Below are 27,566 nucleotides of genomic sequence, written 5' to 3' on the forward strand. Positions count from 1 at the left end.
AATCCAAAACTACTAAGGTGGTCAATCTCCCTACAGGGAATGGACTTTGAAGTGGAACACAGACCAGGGACTGCCCATGCCAATGCAGATGGACTTTCCAGGTTCTTCCACTTAGACAATGAAGACTCCATAGGGCAAGGTTAGTCTCATCACTTGTCGTTTGGGGGGGGGGGGGGGATTGTGTGAGAAAGTGCCATATTTCTTGCATGGTATGCCCCCACTTTTTGCTGAATTGATGAATGTACTTTGACTGAGTGTGCCCTGGACTCCTGACAATCAGGTGCCCAGGGCCTATGTTCCTTCTCTAAAACAAACCAAACCCAAATTGGCAAACCCTGGCCACATGTCAGCCCCTGGTAAATGGTACCCTAGGTACCCAGGGCCTTGTGACCAGGGAAGGCCTCTAAGGGCTGCAGCACTCATTGTGCCACCCTTAGAGGCCCTGTACCCTTACACACACACACTGCCTTTGCAGGCTGAGTGTTTGGGTGCAAGACAAAAACAAAGTCAACATGACACACATCCCTGTGTGCCATGCCCATCACCTACACTGCCATGGCATACATCAGCCACCCCTCTAGCTGGGTGCCTTTTGCCAATGGTGTGGGCACAGGAGCAGGAGCCCTGTGCTCCTACAGTACCAAGGTCCATTCCTGAGCACTGTAAGTGCAGTGCTGCCATTTAAGTGTACATGGTGCTGAGAGCTCGTCAAACAGGAACTCCACAGCACCATAATGGCAACACTGAAGACTGAGAAGTTTGGTATCAAACTTCTCAGCACATTAAACCCACACTGATGCCAGTGTGGGATTTAATGTACCAAGCACCCCAGAGGGCATCTTAGAGATGCCCCCTTAAACCTAACCTACTCTCTGCACCCGGCTGCCCCAGTGCCGCTGAGGGTGTAACAACTGTACCTACCTGACTCTGGGAGACCCGTGAGTCTATGCCCAGAACCTTAGCTCTGCCAGTCGAGTACTTACCTGAAAGCCGATAACCTCCATTTTCTCCATAGGGGAACATTGACTGGTTTCACTTGGAAAGTGTCGAGTTTTGAAACTTTAAAATGTTCACTAAAAATCAGCCGATCAACGAAATTACTCACCTGTTATCAGGAGAGATCCCAGTGCTGGATCTTGGTGACCGCACTGACTCTGAAAAGTAATTACAACCGTACTTACCGATAACTTGATTTTCCTCCGTAGGATAACATTGCCTGGTTTTTGCCAGAAACAGATATTCCTTAAAAATCACCTGTGTAACAAAACGATTTCTTTCAACTGTTTACAGGAAATGCACTAGGGCTGAATCCAGGATCCAGCACAGAGTAAGAAAAAGTAACGATAACCCTACTTACCTGTTAAGTGAATTTCCTCCCATAGGATAACATTGGTGATTCTATGTGGAAAAGTTTTTAAGTGTCATCTTTTGAAATACAATAATATTCCTTAAAAATAATACCTTTAACCAAAACACATTTACTCACCTGTTTCCAGGAAATGTCCTAGGTCTGAATCTAGGATCAAGTCCTGTGGTTAGAAAAGTAATCCAAAAAGTAATTAATTGCATTTACTAAGAAATTCCCTTTGAGCTCAATGGTATAATTGTGTTTGAATTGTGTTGCCTTTTGCAACAACTGTAACTACTGTATTCAAAAGTCTATTGCCTATTGAAAGTATTTAACTAAAGCATCTCATTCTGAGAAAGTATATCTTGATACCTACTTGTGGTTCTAAAATAAAACAACTATATATTTTTATATACAAACCATTGGCCTAGAGTTCAGTTCTTGTGCGTGAGACCATTTGCTGACTGAGAATGAACAACAAATGCTTTACGCCGTCCTCTGATACTCGCTTACTGCTCGACCAAGCTACCACTTTAGAGAGTAAGGTTCTATCTACCTTTAACCTCTGCCAAACCTCTGGGGACTGTGGACTCTATACACCCTGTACCTATTTGGGGACAGTATATACAGAGCCACCTTCTTGCAGTCTCCCAAAACCGAGTGGCCTGTCCATGATCAGCCAATAACCGACGTGCCCCATTGAATAACCTTGGCGCTCTGCACTCTGCACCTGCCGCCCTAGTGCTGCTGGTGTTGCACCTGGAGTGCTAACCTGAACCTTGGTCATAACTCAGTTACCAAAACCGCTTACTTACCTGCAAACTTAATATGGCGGTTTCCTCCATAGGATTGCATTGAATATTTTTTCTGCTAAAGTACCAACTGTCACTGTTGCTTATCTTGTATATCCAAAGTGTATCAATTCATGCAAAAATATTTCATTGCCTCCTTTAAAGTATTGCAGTACCGTTTTTAAGCTTGCACGGTAAAAGTAGCGAAAAAGTACTTATGGGGTATCCCAAAAAGTTATCTAAAGTGAGTACAAGTATTCTAATTGCAAGTATTCTTAAGAGTTTACAACCCATTTTCTCTACTGCAAAGTAACTTGTATGCTTCTACAAAACCAGTACACACGGTATTTTGAAAAGTATTGTTTTGAAAGAATCTCTTACCTGCTACTAAGTAAATCTTGGTTCTAGTAATAAAAGTAACAAAGTAACAACTTTCTATACAAACAATTGGTCTGGATTCAGTCTTTGCGTGTGTGACATCATTTCTTGCCTGAGTGTGTACAACAAATGCGTAACTCTTCTCTTTGATAAGCCTGACTGCTCGACCACACTACCACAAATGGAGCTGTTATTGTTTATCTACTTTAGCCTCCGCTATATCTCTGTGTACTCCCTGGACTCTGTACACACCATAGCTTACTTTGGTAAAGTATATACTGAGCCTGCTTCCTACTGGAAGGCCCATCTAAATGGTGTTTTTGTTGTTGAGTCTGTAGTGTCAGCTAGCGGGTAGTATTTTCTGGAAGTACTTTGCTTAGATAGCGTATTTGAAAGGTGCAGCTGAATGACATATTAACCCTAAGGCAACACAATACTTCTAGGTAAGCCGAAGGCTCAATCGACTAAAGGCAGAGCAGTTACTACAGTTCTCCTTAATATGTTGTGATATTTCAGAATTTAGCAGAGCTAGGATTGATATTTTACCTATAAATCTGACCCACAGACTGCCACTGTGGTGCATTCTGAGCTACATGAAAGGGATCACAACGATGTGTTTTTTGTCTGTCCATTTTCATTCCATTATATGAAGGCCATTAAATTAATTTTAGAGCCTATTTCTTTACTTCATTAGTCATATTTAATTTCTGTTTGGATATTGAAAAGAGTGGAAGAATGTTTCTTTAGAGACGTTCTCATTTAATAAAAGGATATTCCTCTTATTAAAGTGTTATTGGACTAGGTAGAGATATTAAGTGTTTACAAATACAAAAAAGAAACCACTAATGGATAACTAGGATTACAAGTAAGTAACTTTTGCTTTAAGAAAATACTGACAAAAAATGTCATCCTTCGAAACTTGATTTCAAATGACTTTAATAATAATGACCATATGGGGGTTATTTTTCATTTTGAATGACTGTTCTTTATTTTCTTTCCCATATGCTCTCTTTTCAGGCCTCGAGTGATAATGGATCCAAAATAAATTCATTTCTCTTAGAATGGGATGAGGTAGGTTTTAAGCTTTTTCAGTTATGTAAATATTGTTTTTTTGCAAGAGTGTGCGCCAAACTTTTGTTACTCTCTCGGAGTGCTCCTAATGAGAAGCAGAAAGCTAATCTTGTCTCTCTTTTCAACATCCTCATCTGTATAAAAGTCTAATCTTCTAACAACCATATTTAGTCTTTCTTCTCTAGGCGGGCATTTTCTCTTTTGTATGCCAATCTTGTGCGCCAGTCTAGTATTATTGATTATAAATTAAACGTGGTAGTAGGGGTCCCTGATGGGAAAATTACTGCACCTCATATACTGGCTTGTTGTCCCAATCAAATTGCGTGTGTTTAAAGTCCATAAACCTACTATTGTATTTACAGAGGTGCTATCACAGTTCAGACACTACTACCATAGGTGACAATTGTACATTAGAAATCTAATGTACACTTAATATGTATTCAATAGAACCTCATTCAGCACCCTCATAGATTAGTAAACATAACCATCAAAGTCGTTTCTCTGTCTTCTCGAGAACGAAGACACCACAAAAGTCCAATTGTTACTCCGATTTATTTTCCACTGTTGGTTTATTCTTTATATTGGTACTTCCAGCATAGATCAGCCAACAAGTGTTTAGTCTTTAGAGACTTTTTCAAGGCTGGAATGTGTAAATATAGTACATTTTGTGTTTTTTTCCCCATACAAAGATGGTGGTAAACGTACAAATATTTACTAGTTCATTTCCTTGACAAAACTAGCAGCCACTTCTATTGAGATTACATGCCCTACATTTTTTAAACCAGTTTCATATTAATAAAATCTATAGGGTTCATTCCAGAAAGTGTGAATATCCTTAAAGTGAGAGAAAATGAAAAAGCACAGGTATTGTTCTCTCAACCCAAAGTTTGACCGAAAGGAAAAAGGTCTGACAGACACCAGTTATAGCAAGATCAATCCTTCACCAAAAGTCGTGTCAAAGAACATATAAGTGATTCCGCCCAGTTGTTGTACAATAGTGGTATAATTATAAACCCACCAGTTCTATATTTCGTATCTAGATGTTCTTCCTAATATGTTTCCAATGTCACGACGTCATGAGTCACGCCCTGACCGGTATTACTAGACCAAACCGCTGTAACAATAAGAGTACAATAAGTCAACTAAAGAACTATTGTAGATGAGAGCCATTGAGATTGCGCAATATGCAGAATTTAGTATAGCAAGATTAAATAAATGTTTGAAGTAAAACCTATTTAATGGCTAAGAGTGTTCAGTAATCCAGGTGTCTGGCATAGTACTGAGTATAAGACCATAGCAGCGCATGGAAGGTTGTAATAATATATCAGAATTCTGCGGTTCACATACTTGTATATAGTTGAAGGGTCAGTCCTACATCCCAGTTAAAAGTCCATGATCCAATCCATACTGTAGTATCTGTAACACAAGAAACGAATGGTATCAATATTTGTTGCATAGTGATATCATAACAAGAGCCCTAGTCTTCATGCAGTTATAGAAGTTGCAGTTATATAAGTTAGTAATCGATTAATTAAGAATTCTCATAGTCATGAACATTACCTATAGGCTTCTGATATGAAGAGCAAAAGCAGCGTATTTGTAATTATAAATAAGTGCCAAGAATGGAGCCCATGTTATACAGTGACAATGTTGGTAAACGGCCTATATTGTTCCCAATTAAACAAAGCTATAAAGTTGTTTGGGGTGACTGTTATAAAGTCGTAGATTGGATACCATAATTACCGTATGAACAAAGTGCAATCCTAAAGCAATAATTTGGCTGTTGTTAAAACCACGATTTTAAGGATTATGTTGCAAACGTAGTGAGGAAGTCTCTGATAAGCTTCCTCGCTGTGAAAAAGAATTGAACTAGAAAAAATATATATAAAACACCATTTGTTCAAGGCCAAGTCCATATACTATTCCAATAATGATCTTAAACCAAATCTCTAGTGAACCGCACTTACCCGAGAATCACTGCAAGCGTGACCAAAAGACGCGAGTCCGTACACCTCGAAATGAAGCTGAGCGTCCATTTTCCTCTGTTTAAAATCCGTCCTAGTCATGTGACTTCTACGCTTCCGGTCCACATGCTAGTGTGCAAAATTCGCAAACGCAGAATCCTAGGCAGCGCCATTTTGAAGTGTTCATGTAGTGTGTAATATCCAAAAGGGAATGTAACTTGGCAATGCTGTAAGCCTTATCTGTCTAACAATATATATGATATATTTATATACATACATAGAATTATAATTCGGTGATGGTTCAAATCTATATAACACCAGATTCGAAGTGCACACAAACCCAGTTGATTGTGAAAAATATAGTTCTGATGACTGCCATATTCGAGTGGCTAAAGGTTCCATAAATTATTCTTGGCCCACCATATTAGACCAATGTCTAATCTAGATACTGCGAACTACCATGATTGTGTTGTTCCAGTGCACAAAGTGAACATTTCACATGAGTCATGTCCCTAAACCTTAGTTGTTATGGACCCATCTGCTTTAGGTGAGCATACTCAAGCCTGTAAAGTCATCCTAAGTCAATCTAGTCCAAAAATATTGTTTAACATTACCACCGCACTGTTAGCACAAGGTGGTCCAAAAACACACAGAATGTCAAGAGTTAGGGCCCCCCATATCCAGAAAGTAGATAAAGTACATAGAGAAGGAGATAAGCAATATGTATAACAGACATTAGTGCATAGTAATTCTGGTTTCAGATTTTAACTCCATTGATCTACAATACATTATACATCTTCAAGTTTTAACATGACGAGAGGCATGTTGCACAGTTATCACATATTATTTAGCATAATGTTCCTGATCATAGATAATTTCAGTCATGTAGAAAAACATGTAGCTCCCATCCACATTTAGCCCTAGGTCTACAGATCTGAGTTTTATCAACCATTTAGTTTCAAGCTTTCTCAGTGCGAACGTTCTGTCGCCACCACGTACATTTTCCTCAGCTACTGCAATGCCATGAAAACTGAGTCTTATCTTCTCTGTTGCATGTACACTGATATAATGAACAGCAAGTGGGTAGTTGGTGTTACAGTTATGGATTGCTCTAATGTGCTCTTGGATCCGTTCTTTCAGGGGCCTAATTGTACTGCCCACATAAATCAGGCCGCAATTGCACACAGGACAGTACACTACATATTTAGTGTTGCATTTTTAAAATGTCTTATTTAATAAACCTGTACTGTATTGTAACAACAGTTCATTGTTTTATTTGCTGCATTTTGACAAACATTGCATGCAGTGCACCTGTAGCAGCCAAGGGGTCTATTGGGAAACAATGTTTTTACCTCTCCCTTCTTTTTTGGAGGAATGTAAGATGGGCACAAAATTTTTCTAAGTGTCCTCCCTCTGCTGTATGTGATCTGTGGTTTATTTGCTACATATTTGTCTAAGCTGTGATCCAGTTTCAAAAGATGCCAATACCTGTGAAAGATTTTAAACACATCATGGCTATGTGAATTGTATTGTGTCATAAGAGCCACATTACTCCTCTGTTGTTAAAAGCTTTGTGCGTGATCTCTTCCTTCTCTTGCTTTGTGCCTTATCTATTGTGTTCCTGTCATATCCTCTAGTTATAAACCTAGATCTCAAACGATTCAATTCCTCCTGAAAAATGATGTAATTCCTACATTTCTTTCTTAGGCGCATCATCTCCCCAAAGGGAATGGGTCTTATCTGTGTAGTAGGATGCGCACTATCAGCGTGTAGAACAGAATTGCACACAGTGGGTTTGCGATGAAGCTTCGATGCAGTCTTGTCGTTTTCTATATAATCCATCTCCTTATTGATCTGATGTGTGAACCCCAAATTGTACACATTGTTATTGAGATGTAAGATAAATTCCTTGAGAGTTTCATCATCTCCGCCCCAAATCATAAGGATGGCATCTATAAATAACCCCCAATAAATGATCGATCCTATCATGTTCGACAGACAGCTTGTCCATATATGGAGCTGTTCAAAGAACCCCATGTAGATGTTGTTGAAAGAGAGGGGAACACTTGGACCCCATGGCAACCCCAGATGATTGTCTAAACCATATACCATTGTGTAAGAAGAAATTATTGTTCGAGGCATATGAGCTGCAGATTACACACTTTTGCATAGATCGCCATCTGGTGTTGGGCCCGGATTTTTGCAGTTTGTTTTTCCTCTTGGAAAGTCTTTGGAAGTCACGAGGTCAGTGACTCCTCCCTTGGTTTGTATTGCGCATGGGCTTCGGCTCCATCCTCAGATTGTTTTTTCCGCCATCGGGCTCGGATGTAATACTTCGCGCTCCGGTTCCGAACATTTCCAGTTCGACGATCGAAGCGGAATCCTCACTCATCGCGGTATTGTTCAGATCCTGATCTCTTCAATCACCTTCTCTTCGACACATCTTCTATTCCAGTCGTCGACGGCGGCCTTCGGGCCTATCCAAGCTCCGGTCCCGGCTGATGGAAAGAACTCCATTCAAGAAGGGCCCTCGATGTGGGTCCAAATTCCCCCACTCCGATCTTAATGAGGTGTGCAACCTCTGTCTCTCCCCTGAACACGAGGCTCGAGACTGTCCCGTCTGCAAGTCTTTCAGATCGAAAAAGACTATTCGAGATCGAAGGGCCAGACGAAACATGGCGCACTCCTCGACCTCCGTTCCAGTCGACATCTTCGGGGACGACGTCGAAGCTCCGGGACAGCAGCACACCGAAGAGGACTTCGTCAGTGCTTCCGAAGCCGACGACTCGGATGTGGAGGACATCACCCCGGCGCAGAGGGTCGTGAGTACTATACCCCCTCCCACACCCGCGCCGACACCTAAAATGGCTTCGGTCACGCCTTCGCCTCCAGGCCTAGGCAAGACCAAAGACACTGCTTCGAACACCCCACCTTCGGGCCCGGTGAAGAAGCCTAATAAGCATTCAGGCGGCTCGGGCTCGAGCTAGCCTGCCAGCGGTGCCGATAAACACACTTCGGCACCGAAAAAGAGACCGGCCTCCACCTCGACACCGAGCTCCGCACCAAAGCCCTCGGTGTCGAAACCCAGCCTTTCGGTACCGACCAAACACCATAAGGCCCTCGGCACCGACACTCCCGCGCAGAAGCCTACCTCGGCGCCGACAAAAAAAAACGGAGGTTCCAAAAAAGCACGGCACGGACAAGCCTAAAAAGTCATCGGCCCGAAACCTTCGGCGCCGACGGAACAAACATTGTCTCAGGAACTGTTTACACCGGATCCCTTGCAAAAGACACTTACCAAGGATCCAAAAACTGGACATTTGGCACTTTTCTCTAAAAAGAGACATTTGGACAAACCGGCTCCACCTCCAAAGAGGAAAGACTGTGCTACCTCCCCTTTCAGAGTGCCTTCCCCACCCTCTCCACCTCCGCCCCCTCCGCCTTCTCCACCCCTGCCTCATCGCTCTCTGACCCCGTCTCCAGACCATGATGATCAGGGGGACCCATACTACGATACAGGGGATGTACCACAAGACCCCACTCCTACAGGATCCCCAGACCCATGGGACAATTATAATAATCCAGACATTCCAGATGTCCCACAAGATGACCTTTATCCATCCAGGCCATCTCCACCAGAGGACTCATTAGGTTTTCACCACCTACTTCAGAGGGCGGCACATTATCACGGGGTAGAGCTACACACTGACCCGGTAGAGGAAGATTTCCTCCCCGACACCTTTGATACCGCACATAGGTCCACTTCCATACTACATATGCTCAAGGGGGTAATAAAACATGCGCCAGAGGTTTTTAAAGACCCAGTCAGGGCTAGGGTCATTAACCCACGCATAGAAAAAAAGTAAAAAGCTGCCCCCACAGATCCTGCCTATATCAAAGGGCCAGCGCCACTGGATTCCCTAGTGGTCTCCACTGCACGGAAAAGGTCAAACTCCCAGGCGTCAGGTGAAGCACCACCACCTGACAAAGAGTCAACGCTACTGGACGCGTCAGGAAAGCGCACTGCGTCACAGGCAGCCAATATATGGTGTATCGCCAACACTCAAGCGCTATTGGCCAGATACGACAGAGCGCATTATGATGAACTAGAAACCATCATGCACCATCTCCCAGAAAAATACAAAAATAGGACCAATGAATTAATTCAAGAGGGTAAGACCATAACTAACACCTGTATACGCTGTGCCTTAGACGCAGCAGACACAGCCTCCAGGGCCATTAACACTAGCTTCCTCCTCCGTCGCCATGCTTGGCTGAGAGTTTCAGGTTTTAAACCTGAGGTACAGGCCTCCATATTAAATCATCCATTTGATCAAAAACATCTATTCGGCCCAAAGGTAGATGAGGCCCTCGAAGATGAAGAAGGACACAGATACGGCGAAATCTATGGGACCCTTGCAGTCACACCCTCCTAGGCGCTCCTTTCGCCGTTCTTCCTTTCGGGGCACAGCCAGAGGCTACTCCTCAGATAGCGCGTCCACGTCCTACAAATCCCTGCTCAATCCACCTTCACAAGGGGTTATCAAAGAGGCGGATATAGAGGCAATAACAATAAAGGCAGAGGCAAAACAAATACCGCCCGCTCTGCCACACCGCCTACCCAATGACTTCCCCCTGCTCCCTCCAGACCATCCCACTCCGGTCGGGGGCAGGCTACAAAATTTCGTTCACGTCTGGGAGACCATCACCTCAGACAGATGGGTGACCCAAATTATTCGTTCAGGGTACTGCCTAGAATTGACATCTACCCCCCCAAACATTCCACCCAGGCAACGCCCAATGTCACAAGAACATTCCATGTTACTAAAACAGGAGGTACTCTCCCTCCTACAAAAACAGGCAATAGAACAAGTCCCCGCCAGTCAACAAAATTTAGGAGTCTACTCCCTATATTTTCTGATACCAAAAAGAGACGAGACTCTACGACCTATCTTAGATCTCCGGCCTCTAAACACATACATACATTCGGACCATTTTCACATGGTAACACTTCAGCAGGTACTTCCGCTCCTCTCCCAGAACGACTTTCTCACCACACTGGACTTGAAAGACGCATACTTTCACATTCCGGTACACCATGCTCACAGAAAGTACCTCAGATTTGTAGTGGACGGGCAACACTACCAGTTCAAGGTGCTCCCATTCGGGGTCACAACAGCACCAAGGGTATTCACCAAGTGCCTAGCGGTAGTGGCGGCACACCTCAGAAGACAGCACATTCACGTCTTCCCATATTTGGACGACTGGCTAATAAAAGCCGCGTCCTACGACCAATGTGTACATCACACCGCCACTACAATCCAACTTCTTCACCAGCTAGGTTTCACAGTGAATCACCAAAAGTCCCAGCTAATACCATCCCACACAAAGCAATACCTCGGTGCCACCATAGACACCTCAAAAGCCATAGCCTACCCCAATCCTGCCAGGATTGCAAGCATTCAGGCTTTGCGTCAAAGATTCATACTTCAACACTCTCTCCCAGCAAGAGTGTTTATGCAACTAATAGGGATGATGGCCTCTTGCATTTTCATAGTGCCTCATGCAAGACTCCAGATGCGTCCACTCCAGGAGTGCTTAGCACGCCAGTGGAACCAGGCCCAGGGGCAACTGACGGATCTGGTGTTGGTAGACGGTCACGCCCATCGCTCTCTGCAGTGGTGGAACATCATAAATCTTTCCAGAGGTCGACCGTTCCTGGACCCAGTTCCACAAATAATCCTAACAGACGCATCGCTCTCCGGCTGGGGAGCTCATCTACTACACCTCACAGTGCAGGGCACATGGACGCCGCAACAAAAGTTACTCCACATCAACCATCTGGAGTTACTGGCAATCTTTCTAGCCCTAAAATCCTTTCAGACACAGATTTTAGGCAAGGCCGTCCTTATTCGCACAGACAACATGACGGCCATGTACTACATTCAAAAACAAGGCGGCACACACTCTCCACAGCTCTCTCAACTAGCACAGAGCATATGGAGATGGGCAATTCCACACAAAATCTTTCTCCTAGCCCAACATGTCCCAGGAGTCCAAAACACCATGGCAGATCTGCTCAGCAGACAGACGCAGCAGATCCACGAGTGGGAACTTCACCCGCAGATTCTTCACCCATTCTTTGAGATGTGGGGGCTCCACACATAGGCCTCTTCGCCACCCACGAAAACAAAAAATGCCCAAGCTTCGCCGCCAGATACCCACACCCATTGTCCAAAGGCAATGCGATATAAATGAACTGGTCAGGCAAATTTGCGTACGCCTTTCCACCTCTCCCACTAATTCCATTAGTGGTGCGAAAGCTACAACAGCACTCCCTCACACTGATTCTAGTAGCTCCAACATGGGCCAGACAACCGTGGTACACCATGCTGCTGGAACTCTCGGTAGTGCCACACCAAAAGTTACACCTCTCACCATGTCTCCTAACCCAGAACCATGGAGAGATCAGACACCCGGACCCAGCTCAGCTCAACCCTACGATCTGGCTCCTGAGATCCTAGAATTCGGATACCTTAACCTTCCCCCTGACTGTATGAACGTCATTAGAGAAGCTAGACGCCCTACCACTAGAGCCTGCTACGCTGCAAAGTGGAAAAGATTTGTTGTTTATTGCCGTAACAACACAATCAACCCTCTAGACGTATCTATACAGCACATCATATGCTACTTACTCCCATCTACAAAGGTGTAACCTAGCATATACATCCATTCGGCTACACCTTGCTGCAATTGCCGCTTACCTACAAAACAGACAGCACCTATCACTTTTCAGAGTGCCTGCCATTAAAGCCTTCATAGAAGGCCTCAAACGAATAATTCCCCCCAGAGTACCACCCTCACCTGTGTGGAACTTAAACATAGTTCTCACAAGGCTAATGGGACCGCCTTTCGATCCTTTGCATAAATGTGAACTGCAATTTCTCACATGGAAAACAGCTTTCCTTGTAGCCATCACTTCCCTTAGAAGGGTCAGTGAGATACAAGCACTTACTACACAAGAACCTTTTCTCCAAATGCACCCGAACAAGGTTGTCCTCCGTACCAACCCAAAATTCCTACCCAAAGTCATTTCCCCCTTTCATCTAAACCAATCGGTAGAATTACCGGTTTTTTTCTCGCAACCTCAAACTGTTGCAGAAAGGGCTCTACACACACTGGATGTTAAAAGGACCTTACTTTACTATATCCAGAGAACACAACCTTTCAGAAAGACAAAACAACTGTTTGTCTCTTTCTCTCCACCACATAAAGGCAACCCCATCTCTAAATCAGGGATAGCTAGCTAGGTGGATTGTAAAATACATACAGATTTGCTACCACAAGGCAAAACGCACGCTATCTGTTCCCCCTAAAGCCCACTCTACACGAAAGATAGGGGCTTCTATTGGTTTTCTAGATGATATAAAGCAGCTACATGGTCAACACCGCACACTTTCACTAAACATTACTGTGTAGATGTGCAAACCAAGCAACAAGCTAGTGTGTGCCAGGCTGTACTAAAAACACTTTTTCAAACCACTGCAAGAGATACCGGTGGTCGCCGCTAGGGTTGGGAACTGCTATATGTCTATGCAAAAGTGTGTAATCTGCAGCTCATATGCCTCGAACGGAATATGCTACTTACCAGTATGCATCTGTTCTTGGCATGTAGAGCTGCAGACCTACACACACCCACCCGCCTCCCCGGCTACCTGTATCTGTTCCAGTCTATCTTATTTAGATACAACACACCTGGGTTTCTTCACTATTACTACGCTCCATCTTTCCCTGTTGGCGAAAAACAATCTGAGGATGGAGCCGAAGCCCATGCGCAATACGAACCAAGGGAGGAGTCACCGACCTCGTGACTTCCAAAGACTTTCCAAGAGGAAAAACAAACTGCAAACATCCGGGCCCAACACCAGATGGCGATCTATGCAAAAGTGTGTAGATCTGCAGCTCTACATGCCAAGAACAGATGCATACTGGTAAGTAGCATATTCCTTCTAAGGTGAGACGTATGAGCTCCAAAATCATCTGGGTATGTTCATGTAAGGTGGCATCTCGTTTGGATAGATAAATACGGTATGGCCTCCATGCCCTTATCCAACGGGATGCTAGTGTATAGAGTACTGACATCAAGCGAAACAAATGTGAACTCATCTGACCAGGCTAGGTCATCCAATTTATTCAATAAGTCCTTTGTGTCTGAAATGAATGCTGGTAGGTTTTGTACTATAGGCTGCAGGAATATGTCAATATACTCAGAAATATGTTTGTCTTTAATATATCCATGACTTTGATGGTTATAGTTACTAATCTATCACAACTCAATATCTCCAAAATGACTAACACTTCCCATAGCTGCAAACTGACTTTCACAGCCCCTAACCACACTAGGCGAAATGGGAACACCACTGCAACCATCTACTCCAATGGCACAGTCCTGATACAAGCCAACAATGACAATCTAGAAACCTATGACGCTCTCTTCCCATCCCTCCGGACTTCCCCCTCCCACGCACTCCTCCCCTGCCCGCCCATCCACCTCTCCTTGAAGAACCCGACCCGCCAACAGAACTCACCCATCATTCCGGTGCACCCTGGTAATAGCACCTGCCTCCTGCCGTGAGAAACCACCCCCAACACTACCAGAGAGAACAAGACCCCTCTAACCCCCTCTGACAACCACCCCATCAGACCCCTGCCCTCCATCCCTCCTAACCCACTTCGAACGACCTCCTCACACAGTACGTAACTCCCAACCCCCTCCCCAGTCCCCCATGCAATTTAACACCGACGCCCCAACATGGCCCCCGCCTCCCCACACCCCCGACCCCGCCTAGATCCCACACGGACAGCTCACTCACAAAAGGGCAACTTAACAACGAGCTTAACTCTCCCACCCAGAACACCCACACTGACATAGAGACTGGGCAGCAGCTCACCCTGCTTGAAAGCCAGATAACAACCATAATCCAGGGTCTTGATGAAATACTTACCAACCCCGCCGCACCCCTAAATCCACACCATTTCCCTTCCTTCCCCTCTCTCTCTCAATAGAGGCTTTCCAAGGCCTCCCACCCGAAAGAGACCTCTACCCCCCTCTCTAATCAGACAAAGAGACCGTAAAGAACTAGAGATGAAATGTCTGCGAGTGAAGCGGCAGCTCTCGCTTCCTCGTTCGACAATCCTATTACTGCCACCCTCCAATCCAAAATACAGGTGATCACCGGACTGGGAAGAGAACAGGCCCCTCTGAAATTCCCTAGACCCCCGGCCACACGCACTATCATCCCCACGGTCCGCCAAAAGAAAAAACCCACAACAGAGACGTCCCCCACAAACTGCATGCTCATAAACTGCAGATCAGCCACCAAGCATGCGACCGACCTAGTGGAATCCATCCTCACTCACGACATAGACCTAGCATTCATCACCGAGACATGGCTAAATTACTCCTCATTTCCGCTCATGGATACTCTTGTCCCCCCTGGCTTTGTAATCACCAACAAAGATAGAAAAGAGGTGGAGGCATAGCAATCATCCACAAAAATAATATTTCCATGACGGAAATAGACTCCTTCAACCACAGCACCTTTGAGTGCCTAACTGCCAACATCAACACTAGCAACAACAAAACACTTATCTGCCACCTTATTTACCACCCCCGGGCAACACCACCATATTCACTGAACACCTGTTGTGACAAAGTGCCATCTTTCTTGCATGGTATACCCCCACTTTTTGCTGAAATGCTGAATGTACTTTGACTGAGTGTGCCCTGGACTCCTGCCAATCAGGTGCCCGGGGCCTATGTTCCTTCCCTAAACAAAAACCTCAAAACCAAATTGGCAAACCCTGGCCACATGTCAGCCCCTGGTAAATGGTACCCTAGGTACCCAGTGCCTTGTGACCATGGAAGGCCTCTAAGGGCTGCAGCACTCATTGTGACACCCTTAGAGACCCTGTACCCTAACACCCGCACACTGCCCTGGCAGGCTGAGTGTCTGGGTACAAGACAAAACCGAGAGTTGACATGGCACACATCCCTGTGTGCCATGCCCACAACCTACACTGCCCTGGCATACATCAGCCACCCCTCTAGCTGGGTGCCCTATGCTAGTGGTGTGGGCACAGAGGCAGGAGCTCTGTGCCCCTACAGTACCCAGGTCCATTCCTGGGCCCTGTAAGTGCAGTGCTGCCATTTAAGAGTACATGGTGCTGGGAGCTTGTCAAACACAAACTCCACAGCACTATAATGGCAGCACTGAAGCCTGAGAAGTTTGGTATCAAACTGCTCAGCACATTAAATCCACACTGATGCCAGTGTGGGATTTAATGTACCAAGCACCACAGAGGGCATCTTAGAGAGGCCCCCTGAAACCTAACCCACAATCCATATCTGTTCTGAGGCTGCCTAGGCTGCCACACAGCAGACATGTTGCTGGACCCCTGGGTAGGAGAGCCCCTGCTCTCCTGGGCCTGCAACAATGCACATCCTGGGCTAGGTGCTAAATCGCCTCCCCCAGGATGGGCAGGGGAAGCTTCAAAGGCATGCCGCCTCTGTGAGCTTCCCCAGGCCACTGCAACCCCCCACTCTGGCGTGAAGCTTGGCCGGAAACCCCAAATAAGGACAGGGGATGTGCCAGCCTGCCAACCCCACATCTCAGGTGGGGGAGGCGAGGCGAAGCACATCCCCGGGCTCTCGCCATCTTGAAGATGGGAAGCCCTACCCAATCAGGACTAAGCTACTGCCCCCCTCCCCATTGAAATCAATTGAGCGCCCGAAGGCTCAAAAACACCATGCACCCAGCCGCCCGAGTGGCCCTGGCAGTGCAACCTCTACACCTATCTGCTTCCCCACTTGCCCTGAGTAAGTGACCAGGAGCCCAGCTCCCACAGCCTCGTGCCCTGCTAGTCAGCAGCCACCAACCAAGGCCCCCTCATCCCTCATAGGATAACATTGGGCCTAACTCTCTCTGCACCCGGCCGCCCTAGTGCCGCTGGGGGTGAACCTACTGTACCTACCTGACCCTGGGGGACCCCTGAGTCTATGCCCAGAACCTTAACTCTGCCAGTCGAGTACTTACCTTTAAACCGATAACTCAATTTTCTTCATAGGGTAACATTGACTGGCTTTTTCCTGAAATTTCTTCTAAGTGTGTACTTTTCAAATCTTAAAATATTCACCAAAACTTAGCCGTCTAACAAAAACGAAAATACTCACCTGCTCTTAGGTGAGCTCCCAGTGCTGGATCTTGGTGCCCAGCACTGACTCTGAAAAATACTCACAACTGTACTTGCCAGTAACCCAATTTTCTTCCATAGGAAATCATTGACCGTTTTTCTGTGAAATTTCTTCTAAGTGTCAATTTCTGCAAATATTTTAAATATTCTTTAAAAATCGTATAACTTCTGAAAACGGAATTGCTTACCTGTTTTGGATAAAGGTCCCAGTACTGAGTCTAGGTACCCAGTACTGGATTACAAAAGTAACGTGAAAATACTATACCTGCAACTTGAATTTTCTTCCATAGGGAATCATTGACTGTTTTCTATGAAATATTTTCTGTCAACTTTTAAAATAGCAAAATATTGTCTAAAAATCATCACAGTAATTAAGTCGACTTTTATCACTTGATTCCAAGTACTGACCCAGGACTGAATCTAGGATTCAGTCCTGGAATTCAAAAAGTAATCCAAAAAGTAATCTATTGCAAATAACTTGAAACTTACATTGAACTCAATGCATTATTGTGTTTAAAATTGTGTTGCCTATTGCAACCACTTGTAACTGTTGCATATTGCAAAAGTATTTATATAAAGCATCTCATTCTGAGAAAGTATATTTTAATACCTATTGTTGGTTCTAAAATAAAACAAGCATATATTTTTTATATATAAACCATTGGCCTAGAGTTCAGTTCTGGCGTGTGTGAGACCATTTTCTGACTGAGTGTGTACAACAAATGCTTTACACTGTCCTCTGATACTGCCTTACTGCTCGACCAAGCTACCACTTTAGAGAGTAAGGTTATATCGAACTTTAGCCTCTGCCAAACCTCTGGGGACTGTGGACTCTGTACACCCTGTTCCCTATTTGGGAACAGTATATACAGAGCCACTTTCTCACACATCCCATCCAGATCTTGGTTCAACACGGACATTAACAATGAAAGAAGACACTTAAGAGCAACAGAAAGACTATGGAGGAGCAACTCCTCCTCAAGCCTACTCGAACAACTCAAAGCAGCCCGAAGGAAATACAAAAAACACATCTGCAGCGAAAAATCCACCTTCTTCTGTGCCGCCCTGGACAACGCAAAAAACAGGCCCAACGAACTGTTCAACATCATCAGGCAACAAACCTCTAAACCCCCAGAATCCTCCCTACAGGCCTCCAAGGACTTGTGTGAAAACTTCGCCAACTTCTTCGAAGAAAAAATCACCAAGCTTGAGCTCTCACTGGACATAAACGTCGACCCCGTCTGCAAAAGCCTGCCCCCAGTGACAGTAGATAGCAACCCCAATCACCCCACAAAAACCTGGAAGTCCTTCAACCCCATCCCGGAAACCGAGATCCTGAAACTGATCTCCACCTCCAAACCAGCCTCTCACGTCCTTGACCTGATACCCATCCAAACTGACCAAAAAAATGAAACTCTCCATAGCCCCGTTCTGGTGCAAGATCATAAACAGCTTCCTGAGAACCGTCATCATACCTGAATGCCTCAAAGTTGGCCAAGTCACTCCACTACTGAAAAAACCAGGCCTTGACTCCAAGGAACTGAATAACTTCAGACCTGTCTCCAATCTCCCCCTCCTATCAAATATCCTTGAAAAATGCGTCCTCCAACAACTGACTCGGCACATGGATAGTATCAACCTTATTTACCCCCACCAATCAGGTTTCAGAAAAGGCTATAGCACCAAGACCGCGATCCTTAACATCACAGATGACATCCACAAATCCCTTGATTCCGACCAATGTTGCCTCCTCATTCTCATAGACCTATCGGCAGCCTTCGACAAGGTTGATCAACTTCTCATCAAGGCTTTCCAAGAAAGGGTAGGAGCTGATGAGGTGGTCTTTCGGTGGTTCACCTCCTTCTTACACAGCCGCTCACAAAGGATAAAAATGAAAAGCTTTACCTCCGACCTATACCCCATCAACAGGGGTGTCCCCCAAGGCTCAGTACTCTCACCTCAACTGTTCAACATTTACATGGAACCCCTCACCACCCTACTCAAAAATACTAACATCCCTTTCCACCTTTATGCAGATGACACCCAGATATATCTAGAAACCTCCTCCATAGAGGACATTCACAGTCTAAATGTTACTCTAAAAGAAATCCAACATTGGCTGTCACTAAGATAAAAACGAAATACTACTCATCTCCAACAAAGAGAACCCTCAAATTTCGGAATGGCTAAAAGCTTTGGATGCTCTCAACGACAATCACACTCTGACCCACTCTGTAAAATCATTAAGAATCACCCTAGACCCTAAACTCGACATGACCAAACACATCAAGAACTCTGCAAAGAGTGCCTTCGTCAACCTGAAGCTACTCAACAAAATAAAACCATTCATCCCAACCAAAGACCTCAAACAAGCCACCCAATCACTGGTGCTATCCACACTCGACTATGGGAATGCCGCCCTCACTGGTACAACAAAATCTCACCTAGCTCCCCTCAAAACTACTCTCAACGCAGCAGCTAGAATGGTCACTGGAATCAGGAAATACGACCACATCTCACCAGCACTCAGAGAACTAAAATGGTTCCCTATCCAACTGCGTTCCAGTTTCAGAACTGCCTGCCTCACACACAAAGCCCTGCACACAGGAAAACCTGAGTATTTGGCTGCTAAACTCAAAAAGGCCGGTCAGACAAGGAACCTCAGAAGCTCCAGCACCCTACTACTCATCCCTATGAAAACACGCAGACAAAAAACTGCCGCACGGTCCTTCGCCGGAAACGCACCCAAAATCTGGAACGCCATCCCAGTCGGTATCAGGACTATCTCGTCCTTCACAAAATTTAAAAAACACCTAAAAGTCCTTTTCCCCAACCGCTCCCTTCCGAATGGATAGCCTCCATCTAAATGCAAATCCCTGCTCGTCGTCTCTCCCCGACATTGTAGCTCTAAGACTTACCTCCTCCCTGCTATTTGACCCCTAAAAGCTCCTCACACCCTAAGTGGTTCAACCCCAAGACAACATGCACTCTGAGGTTTTCTCAGGACTCACAGACTACCTCAATGCTGCTCAGCACACTTGGACTTCCGAACCAATTTGTAGAATACTGCTTTATTGCCTAAATCTTGCTCAAAAACTGTTGTGAAGCAGTCAGATACCCTCGGGTCAGGCTAGCGCTATATAAAACCCCTTAATAAATAAAACCAATTCAGATTTGTTACACTCAAGCTAAAAGGTTCCTGCCCGCACGCCCCAGACTCTGTTCTACTCAGAAGAAATGGCCTTCTATGGCTTTTTTGAGTAACATACCACTAGCTGTCATCTGTAAGGCAGCTACCGGGCCCACTCCTTACACCTTGACTAAGCATTACTGTGTGGATGTCCGCACCAGACAACAAGCTTGGGCTGGCCAGGGTGTCCCACGCACACTGTTTCAGTCTTCTGCAACATCCACAGGCTGAGCCACCACTTTGGGAGGACAGCGTTACAGCCTACTATGCACGAATGTATATATCTACAACTACACATGCCACAACCTGAAAATGTTACCCTTTAAGCATCTTTATTTGGAATTTAGTGCTGTAAATACATAGGCATCCACCCTCCTCACTGGACACCTGTGGTTGTTGTAGATACTCTTTCTTCTTATATCCCTCAACATTGGTACTTTCCACTTTGCATGGTCATTGTTTACTGCATCTCTATGCTCCATCTTCAGTCACGCCCTCCGTGCGAGAAAAAACAATCTAATAAATGAGCCAATGCCCAAGCATATTGCCACTGATGGATGGAGTCACCTGGTCCCGTGACTCAAAAAGACTTCTTTTGAAGATAAACAAATTGTACACGTCCGAGCGCAGCACTAGAGAAGTATGCACAGTATATGAGTCTACAGCACTGCATGCCACAAACAGTTACTTACAGGGTAATTAACATTTTCCTTTTCAGTTGTCGGTGTTCTGTATACTTGAATATTCTATTTATGTTTTGTTGCAAACGTTGTGAACCTTGCACAGTGCACTGACGTCTTTTGGGTCAGAGTTCATGCTTTGCAAATCCCCTAAACGTTTATAAATATATAGATTGTGACACTGCTAAGCATTGCTTTTCGTTGCTCCTCCAGGTTTAGTATTTATCTTATTTTGAAAATACTGGTAATGTCACTTATGCTGCTGCTCATATTTGCTCATGTTGTCTTGCTTATCCTCCTTGCTTTATGTAGCTGCAAATTCAATATTTGTAATAGTTTGTCTATCTTTAATTTTAAGGGGAAGAATGGACCCTTCAAAGAGTGTTACATGGGACATCTAAAGCAGTACAAGCAGACTAAACTCTCTCCTTCTACAAAATATGCATTTCGATTAGCTGCTAAAAATGATATTGGAATGAGGTAGAGACTATCTTTTTTTCTTTGTTCAGATATCTTTCTACATTGTCCCTATCAATGTTCATTGTTGCTCTGGCGAACAGAATCTTAATTATTCAGTAGTATTACGTTATGACTGTGTTAATGAAATTTTGTTCATCATAATTGGGAGAAAGTGCCTCTTTTGAGATGGTTAGCCCCCCACCTTTTGCCTGGAAGATTGTGGTTTCAATTGAAAGTGCACAGGGTCGCTGCCAACCAGGTACCCTGTGGCAGATCCCTTTCCATAAAAACCGTACCACGATTGGCAACGTCAGACCCCCTGTAAGTCCCTAGTAATTGGTACCATGAAGAGGGTCCCCTAGTGACCCCTCACCAAGGCCATGCAAACTGCCACTGCATCCTGCATGCCTTGGTGCAGAGAAAAACAACAGTCTACATTGCACACTGCCTGTGTCATGCCAAGCAGAATAGCCTAAGGTATAGGTAAGTCACCCCTCTAGAAGGCCTTACATGCCCTTGGGCATGGTGCACTATGTGGTAAGCTGGGTTTCTGTTGCAGTAACCCCCCCACTTTTGTCCAGACTACTGATGCACTTTTGACTTGATGTGCCCTGGGCTCCTGCCAATCAGGTTCCCAGGGCCTTTCTTCTTTCCCCGAAACTAACCCAAACCTAATTGACATCTCTGGGCACAGGTCAGCCCCTGGTAAATGGTATCACAGGTACCCAGGGCAATGTGACCAGGGAAGATAAGGGCTGCAGCACTTATTGTGCCACCCTTAGAGGCCCTGTACCATTACATACACACACGCACTCTGCCTTTGCAGGCTGCGTGTTTTGGTGCAGAACAAAATCGACATAGCACACATCCCTGTGTGCCATGCCTACAACCCACTGCCCTGGCATAGATCAGTCACCCCTCTTGCTATTTGCACTATACCAGTGGTGAAGGTACTGGTGCATGAGTCCTGTACCCCTACAGTGTCTAAGTCCACTGTTAGACATTGTAAGTGCAGTGCTGCCATTAGGAGTATATGGTGCTGTGAGTTTGCCATTACGAACTTTACAGCACCATAATGGCTACACTGAAAACTGAGAGGTTTGGTATCAAACTTCTCAGCACATTAAACCTACACTGATGCCAGTGTGGGATTAATGAAAAATGCGCACAGAGGGCATCTTAAAGATGCCCCCTGAAAAACAACCTACCACTAGTGTCCAGGGTGAGTGGCTGCTTTCAGCTGCCACCACTAGACATGTTTCTGGACCCCTGGGTAGAGAGCCTGCTGCTCTCGGGGGCCTGAAACAATGCACATCCTGGGACGAGGTGCCAAGCCTCCTCCCCAGGATGGGCAAGGTTCACGAAGGGGGAGCTTTAAAGGCTTGTCGCCTTTGTGCGGTTCCCCAGGCCACTTGCTGCTTTCAGGAACTGGTTCCCACTGGTTCTGACCCCCACTTTGGGCGGGAGAACCAGGAGGAAAAACAAGTGAGGAAGAGAGGTGTGCCCACCTCTACCAACTCCACCCCTTGCATATGGGGGGACCCAGCCACCCAGGGAAAGGCTTATGCCCCCCTCCCACTGGAGGATGGCATAATAGGGGGTGTACCCACCCCATGGAAGGGACCCATTGGTCCCTGCCTTTTACCTACCTGTAGCACCCCTAAATCTAGTATTTAGAGGCACCCCAGAACCTTGCTCCTCAGACCAGAAGAAACTACAAGAACAGAAGAACGACTACCGAACAGCCGTGCAGCAGCTAACCAGAGGAAGTTGCCCACTGACTTGGCGCCAGCCCTACTGACCTGTCTCCACCTTGAACCTGCTCTTGCAAAATCCCCATGTGTCCTGCAGCCAGCAACCATGAAAACCCTGGAAGACCTGCCTGCCTTCAACCACAAAGACTGTCTCTCCCTTGAACACCGAATTTGTTAATCTCCAACCTTTGGCTCCGGCCGGACACAGCGAATCCGCACCACTCTGCACCGGTCATCCACGGCCCGAGCTCGAGTGGGCAAACACCACCTGGAGGTCTCCGCGGCGATCCTTAACTGAGATCCGGCGACCACTGACATGCCTCAACACTCCAGCCGACACCTGCAGCCTACATCCAGAATTTCCCCCATCTGCAACCAGTAGCTGGTAAGAAGATCCGACCCTAAAAGGCCCCCCTTCACCTGACTCCCCACGGCCTTGGGTGGTCCAACCTACAGTGCCTAACCAACCCCTAAGATCCCAACGTACCTCTCAAAGTGGTGGTCGCACCCAGAAGACCTTCGTCCCCGAGTGTGCAGTGCCTTTGCAAACAGGAGGTTACCCATTGCAAACAACAGGGCGCCCGATGTCGAAACAGCACCCTGCACCTGGCCGCCCTAGTGCCGCTGATGTTGCACCTTTAGTGCTACTTAGTTTCCCCATTTGCCCTGAGGTAAAGTTCAGGAGCCTGCTCGTCAGCAGCCACCAACTGGAGGCCCCCTATCCCCCATTGGATAACATTGGGCCTCAGCACTCTACTCCCGGCCGCCCTAGTGCCGCTGAGGGTGTAACGAGAGTGCATCCCTTACCCTGGGGGACCCCTGAGTCTTCCCCCAGAACCTCAATTCCCACTACCGAATACTTACCCTAAAACCGCTAACACTATTTTCCTCCATAGGATACCATTGACCGTTTTTCTTGGAAAAGTTTCTAAGTGTGGAGTTTGAAAACCTAAAGAAATTCTTTAAAATTGTACTAACTTACAAAAAATATTTTACTTACCTGTTTACAGAAAATGTCCCAGTGTAGTATCCAGGTATACTACACTGTGTAAGAAAAGTAATCTCAAAAGTAACTTACCTGTAATTTTGCTCAAGATCCTATACAAAGTATATGTACTGTATTCAGAAAAGCATTGCATTATCAGTAACACTACTGTAATCAAATCAAAGTACATTTACAATTCAAATCCAAACTGTGTTATAATCTGTATATTTACTGCAAAGTACTTCTCACTTACCTGTGCCAGGCTTCCTTCGTTCTAAGAAATAAAATAACTAAAAGAATATTTTTATACACAAACAATTGTTCTGAAGTTCAGTCTTTGAGTGTGTGAATTCATTTGCTGACTAAGTGTGTACAACAAATGCTTAACACTGTCCTCTGATAAAGCCTTGCTGCTCGACCACACTACCACAAATAGAGAGAGTGAATTGCTATCTACTTTCCCTCTGCCTACCTTTTGGGTTCCACTGGACTCTGTGCACACTATACCTCACTTTAGTATAGTATATACAGGGCCATATTCCTACACACTATATCTCAGGTGTGAGCATATCTGCATGAGTAGATATGCCCCTACATTATTTAAGTCTATTCTTAATATTGTATGTGCCAGTGAAGCCATAGAGAGTACATGGGCTGAAAACTCGATCAACTTGAGCCACTCAGCACCATGATGACTTCACTGACCCCAGGTGTGTTTAGTACCAAACACCTCCTCTCAATAAATCCCCACTGATGCTAGTGTGTTGTTTGAAACATGTACCCAGAGGGCACCTCAGAGGTGCCCCCTGATAACCTACTAACCCTGGTGTGGTCTCTGTCTGGCTTTAGACAGCCTGCCACCACAAGACATGTTTCTGGACCCCTGAGTCGAGAGACCCTGGTCTCTGAGGCCAGAAACAAAGCCTATCCTGGACAGAGGTGGCACACCTCCTCCCCCAGGATGAGCACACTGCTCAAGAGGATAGCTTTAAAGGCCCTGCCTCCTCTGTAATGCAACCCCAGCCTCTGCTTCTACTAGCAGATGGCAGCCCCTGGTTCAAAGCCCCACTTTTGGTGGGAGAACTGGAGGTGTGCCCTACTTTGCCAACTCCACCCCTCAGGTTCTGGAGGCGAAGTGAAGCACATTTTTCAGTGTGCACCATCTTGAAGATGGCAGGACATATCCAATCAGGGCTAGGGCTATGCCCCCACTCCCATAGGAGGGTGGTATAATATTGGGTGTTGACACCCCAGGTGAGAGACCCATTAGTCCTTGCCTGTTACTTCCGTGTAAGGCCCCTAAATCTAGTGTTCGAGACATATGAGCTGCAGAAAACATACTTGTGCATAGATCGCCATCTGGTGTTGGGCTCGGATGTTTGCAGTTTGTTGTTGTCTTGGAAGAAGTCTTTGTAGTCACGAGATAGGTGACTCCTCCCTTGGACGATAGTGCGCATGGGCATCTACTCCATCCTTGGATTGTTTTTTTCGCCATTGGGTTCGGATCTGACTTGCTGTGCTCCGGTTCAGTACCGTGTTTCCAACCTTTTTCGACGCGCAACCCATCACCACTTGACGGTATTGCTTCGTTCGCTTGCCCTTCGACGCGCTAACTTCAAAATCCTCGATTCTGGTCGTCAACGTGGGCCTCTGGGCCTATCGGCACCATTCGGGCCCACGGCTAATGGAAAGGACTCCATTTAAAAAATGCCCCCAGTGTGGAGCTAAATTTCCACACAGTGACCACCACAAGGTCTGCAACCTTTGCCTCTCGCCAGAACACAAGGAAAAGGATTACCAGGCCTGTGCCTCTTTTCGCTCCAAAAAGACTCTCCGTGATCGCCGGGCTCAATGACACGTTATGGCTCAACAGGCTACACCGGCGCCACACAACATCTTCGAAGAAGGCCCCGATGTTCCAAAGGCAGAGGATTCAGAGAAGCTCGACATAGTCTCCGAAGCTGACGACTCCGATGACTGGCTCCGAAGACAAAGGAAAAGCCTTTGGGCAGCTCAAGACTGAGCAAGCCTCATATCAGTACCCATAAGACACCTTCAGTACTGAAATCAGGTATACACCTTATTCCCGTTAGGTCCAAAAAGGCCTCGGTATCGAACCCTTTGGCACCGAAAGACCATAAGGCCTCGGAGCCGAACAAACACCAAAAACCTTCGGATCCGAAGAAGATTTACGACTCGGCACCGACATGAGCATAAGACCCCTCCTACGGCTCCAGAGTCCAAATCAAAACCACGTTTAGAGCTGAAAAAATCGGCACCGAAAGGAGCCAACAAGCAGGAAGAACTTCTTCGACCAGATCCTGTCGATCCAAAACAAAAGACTTTACATGTGGACCCTAAAACAGGCCATATTGTCAGTCTCCCAACAAAGAAGAGGAAGTCGGATACCTCACACCCTCCTGAGGTACCTGTGAAGAAAAGAGACTTTGCAACTTCACCCCTAAGACCCTCTTCTCCTGTTCTTCCTACCAAACCTTTGTCTCCTACAAACTCTCCTATACACTCTCCTATATGCTCTCCTATACGCTCTACTAGACTCTCTCCATACTCACCCTTACCACAACAGGATGAGGATGATCTAGGGGACGGGGGTGGACACGATAAGGATCTTTTAGATGACCCTGATGATGACACTACTCCACCACAGGATACATGGGACGATTACAACAGTCCCAAAGATCCTCCAGACCTTCTTGATACAGATGTATACCCATCTAGGCCATCCCCCCTCTCCCCGATGACAATATAGGGTTTAGTCAGCTCATTATTAGGGCTGCGCAATATCATGGCATTGAACTACAGTCAGACCCCATGGACGAAGACTTTTTGCCAGATACATTTGCTCAGTGACAAAAAACAATACATACATTGCCCATGCTTAAAGGTGTCATTAAACAAGCACCAGACCTATTTGAGGACCAGGATCCTCAATCCTTGGATTGATAAAAAGTACAAGCCTGCCCCTAACGATCCAACCTACATTTAAGGACAACTCCCTTTAGATTCTTTGGTAGTCTTAAATGCAAGAAAACGTGCTAATTCCCAAACCTCTGGTGATGCTTCACCTCCAGACAAAGAGTCTAAACTTCTAGATGCATCAGGTAAACTAGTTGCCTCCCAAGCAGCCAATCACTGGAGAATAGCAAATGCACAAGCATTGCTTGCCAGATACGACAGGGCTCACTATGATGAGCTCGAAGATCTTATTCAACATTTACCTGACCAATACAAAACCAAGGCCAACGATCTGGTCCAAGAGGGCAAGTTAATTATGAATACATCCATCAAATGTGCCCTCGATGCAGCAGACTCCGCATCTAGATCCCTCAACACCAGTGTCTTACTTCGCAGACATGCATGGTTGCACATTTCTGGTTTTTAACAAGAAGTCCAAACAACTATCTTAAATCAGCCGTTCGATCAAGAGCACCTCGTTGGCCCAGCTGTGGATACAGCTTTGGAGAAAATGAAAAAAGACAGACACTGCAAAATCTATGGGAGCATTGCAGTCTCAAACACCACGAGGTTCCTTTCGTCACTCCTTTTATAGGGGCGCATCCAAAAACATTAGCACAGACACTACTTCCTCCACCTACAAGAGTCACACACAAACATCCCCTAACAAGGCATATTTTAGAGGTGGGTACAGAGGAAACAATAACAAGGGTTGAG

The 27,566-nt window shown here is 45.7% G+C and overlaps 1 protein-coding gene across 1 annotated transcript in view; it reads left to right on the top strand.

Moving 5' to 3' along the window:
- The window catches only part of LOC146829211 (fibronectin type-III domain-containing protein 3a-like), a 608,949-nt gene that overhangs the window by 192,576 nt on the left and 388,807 nt on the right, over nt 1-27,566 (top strand). Inside the window, exons 12-13 of the mRNA XM_085607850.1 lie at nt 3,535-3,588; nt 21,034-21,155. Coding sequence (XP_085463976.1) covers nt 3,535-3,588; nt 21,034-21,155 — 176 coding nt within the window. The remainder of the gene's footprint in view (nt 1-3,534; nt 3,589-21,033; nt 21,156-27,566) is intronic.

This window comes from Triturus cristatus, chromosome 5_2 (genome assembly GCF_964204655.1).
Source record: "Triturus cristatus chromosome 5_2, aTriCri1.1, whole genome shotgun sequence".
NCBI classification, from domain to species: Eukaryota; Metazoa; Chordata; class Amphibia; order Caudata; family Salamandridae; genus Triturus; species Triturus cristatus.